The sequence below is a fragment of the Eimeria mitis genome, genomic scaffold (assembly GCF_000499745.2).
Source record: "Eimeria mitis Houghton genomic scaffold, Emh_scaff1029, whole genome shotgun sequence".
NCBI classification, from domain to species: Eukaryota; Apicomplexa; class Conoidasida; order Eucoccidiorida; family Eimeriidae; genus Eimeria; species Eimeria mitis.
In genome coordinates, this window is record NW_013567183.1 from 2,419 (window position 1) to 5,442 (window position 3,024).

Consider the following 3,024-nt stretch of genomic DNA (forward strand, 5'->3'; position numbering starts at 1 on the left):
CTGCTGCTGATGCTGGTGCTGCTGCTGCAACAGAAGCACCTAAAGGCAGTACAAATGGTGTTGGTGCTGCTGCTGCTGCTGTCCCTGCTGCTGCTGCTCGTCCTGCTGCTGCTGCTGCTACTGGCCTGATGCTAGAGTAATCGAATACGCCTGCAGCAGCAGCAGCAGGTGCAGCAGCAGCAGCAGCAGGTGCAGCAGCAGCAGCAGCAGTAGGCGGTAGTGGTGCTGCACCCCATCCCGCTGCGACACTCCCAGCCGAAACATTCCAATGCTGCTGCTGCTGCTGCTGCTGCTGCTGCAGTTGCTGCTGCTGTTGCTGCTGCTGCTGCTGCTGCTGCAGCAATGCAAGCGGGTCCCAGCCCCAATGCACTGTGTGTATTGGATTCAATCCAGCAGCAGCAGCAGCAGGAGCAGCAGCAGCACGAGCAGCAGCAGCAGCACCAGCAGCAGCTGAGGGGCCTGAGAGAACCAACTGCTGCGACTGCAGCTGCTGCTGCTGCAGTTGCTGCTGCTGCAGTTGCTGCTGCTGCAGTTGCTGCTGCTGCAGCAATACAGGCGGCATAGCAGCAGCAGGGGCAGCAGCATAAGAGGTTCGTGCTGCTGTTGCTGTTGCTGCTGCTGCTGGCCGGTTCAGATCCTGCAACAGAAAGCCAGCAGCTGGAGCAGCAGGAGGAGCTGCTGCTGCTGCTGCTGGTGCTGGTGCTGCTGCTGCTGCTGGCGCTGCTGCTGGCTGTATCTTCCAGCCCCCCAACAAAAAAGCATCAGCAGGTGCAGCAGCAGCAGCAGCTGCTGCTGCTGCTGGTGCTGCTGTTGCTGCTGCTACTGGGCGGTTCAAATCGTTGAATGGCAAGCCAGCAGCAGCAGCAGCAGGAGCAGCAGCAGCAGCTGCAGCAGGAACTGCAGCAGGAGCTGCTGCTGCTGGTGTTGGTAATCCATACGAGAAAGCAGCAGCAGATGCAGCAGCAGGAGCTGCTGCTGCTGCTGCTGCTGGTGTTGCTGCTGCTGCTGCAGACCGCATCATACCCTGAAAAGCAAAACTAGCAGCAGGAGCAGCAACAGGTGCTGCTGCTGCTGCTGCTGTCGCTGCTGCTGGTGCTGCTGGTGCTGCTGTGGTTTCGCTCCAGCCCCCAAATGAAAAGGCAGCAGCAGGTGCAGCAGCAGCAGCAGCAGCAGCAGCAGCAGCAGGCTTTGCTGTTCTTGGTGCTGCGAATGGGATAAACCCTTCAGGCGTAGGGCCTGCAGCAGCAGCAGCAGGAGCTGCTGCTGCTGCTGCTGCTGCTGCTCCTAAGCTGCTCCAGTTGTCAGTATGAAGAAAAGCAGCAGGTGCAGCAGCAGCTGCAGCAGCAGCAGGTGCAGCAGCAGCAGCAGCAGGAGCAAAGGCAGCAGGAGCTGCTGCTGTTGCTGCTGTTTCAGGTGTGTTGAACCCCCCAAATGTAAAAGCTGCTGCAGGTGCAGCAGCAGCAGCAGGTGCAGCAGCANTGTGTTGAACCCCCCAAATGTAAAAGCTGCTGCAGGTGCAGCAGCAGCAGCAGGTGCAGCAGCAGCAGCAGCAGCAGCAGGTGCAGCAGCAGCAGCAGCAGGTGCTGTTGCCCACGGCGCGAGCCATCCAGCAGCAGCAGCAGCAGAAGCATCATCGATAGAGGCGGAGAAGAAAGGAAACGAAGAGTCAGCAGCAGCAGCTGCTGCTGCATGCGTTTGCTGCTGCTGCTGCTGCTCTGCTGCTGCTGCTGCTGTGTCTCCCAGCGCCTGCAGCAGCAACTCTATATCAACATCCTCTAGCGCTTGCTGCAGCAGCAGATGATCGGGTGTATAGGCAGGTTGTGAAGGGTTCTGCTGCTGCTGCTGCTGCTGCTGCTGTTGCTGCTGCTGCTGCTGCTGCTGCTGCTGCAGCAGCAACTGCATGTTGAAATCTGCCTCTAAGCTGCTGTCTTCTGCTGCTGAGAATTGAGGGACATGAGATATAAGAGAACAGAGGTTATAGTTATCTGCTGCTGCTGCTGCTGCTGCTGCTGCTGCTGCTGCTGCTGCTGCTGCATCTGCATCTCCAGGGGGCTGTCTTGCTGCTAGGCGTCTGCTGCTGCTGCTGCTGCTGCTGCTGCCTTTGATTAGGCATATATGTGTTGCTAGCAGCATAACTAATACAGCACCAATTATACGAAGAGCAACAGATCTATTGTTTTTTTTTCTGCTGCTGCTGCTGCTGCTGCTGCTGCTGCTGCTGCGGCTGCTGCTGCTGCTGCTCCTTCGGTTGCTAGCCTGTTTACCCCGTCTCTTTATCTCACCCCCAAACCCTAAACCCTCAAACCCTAAACCCTCAGAACCTAAACCCTCAGCAGACAGCTGTGGGGGCCGTTCATCTGCCTGCTGCTGCAGCAGCAGCTGCTGCTGTTGCTGCTGCTGCTGCTGCTGCTGCTGCTGCTGGAGCTCCATTGCTGCTGCTTCGGAGGGAGAGAGAAAGAAAAAACAACAAAGAAAAATAAAAAAGAATGAGCTGTATATACACCCCAAAACCCTAAACCCTAAACCCTAAACCCTAAACCCTAATCGACAGAAAGAAGACACAGAAGAGATATATTTTTTCTTTTCTTTTTCTCTCTATTTTATATAAAAATACTAAACAAAAATAATAAACAAAAATAATAAATAATAAATAAAAATAAATAAAAATAAATAAAAATAAAAATAAATTTTTATTATAATAAACAAACTAAATAACAAATAACAACAATAACAGGAAGGGATATTAAAACAGAAAAAGAAGAAAACAGAAAAAAAAGAGAAAAGCTACAGAAAACGCTGCTGCTGCTGCTGCTGCTGCTGCTGCTGCTGCTGCTGCTGCTGCTGCTGCTGCTGCTGCTGCGGTATATGATTTGCTGCTGCTGCTGCTGCAGTATATGAGTTGCTGCAGCAGCAGATAAGACTCAATAAATAAAATAAAGAAGACGAAGAAGAGATATTAAACAACTATGTGCTGCTGCTGCTGCTGCTGCTGCTGCTGCTGCTGCTGCTGCTGCTGCTCGGCGA

General features: G+C 53.9%; 2 protein-coding genes across 2 annotated transcripts in view; both read right to left on the minus strand.

The window, feature by feature from the left end:
* EMH_0027850 (uncharacterized protein) overlaps positions 1–1,021 on the minus strand; it is a gene marked incomplete at both ends in the record, with an annotated part of 3,000 nt that extends 1,979 nt beyond the window's left edge. Inside the window, one exon of the mRNA XM_013494081.1 lies at positions 40–1,021. Coding sequence (XP_013349535.1) covers positions 40–1,021 — 982 coding nt within the window. The remainder of the gene's footprint in view (positions 1–39) is intronic.
* Positions 1,022–1,284: 263 nt separating this feature from the next.
* EMH_0027860 (uncharacterized protein) lies at positions 1,285–2,430 on the minus strand (the record flags this gene model as incomplete). Its single annotated transcript, XM_013494082.1, is given in 2 exon segments — positions 1,285–1,476; positions 1,480–2,430. Coding segments are annotated over 2 exon segments (1,143 nt in total).
* Positions 2,431–3,024: the final 594 nt, after the last annotated feature.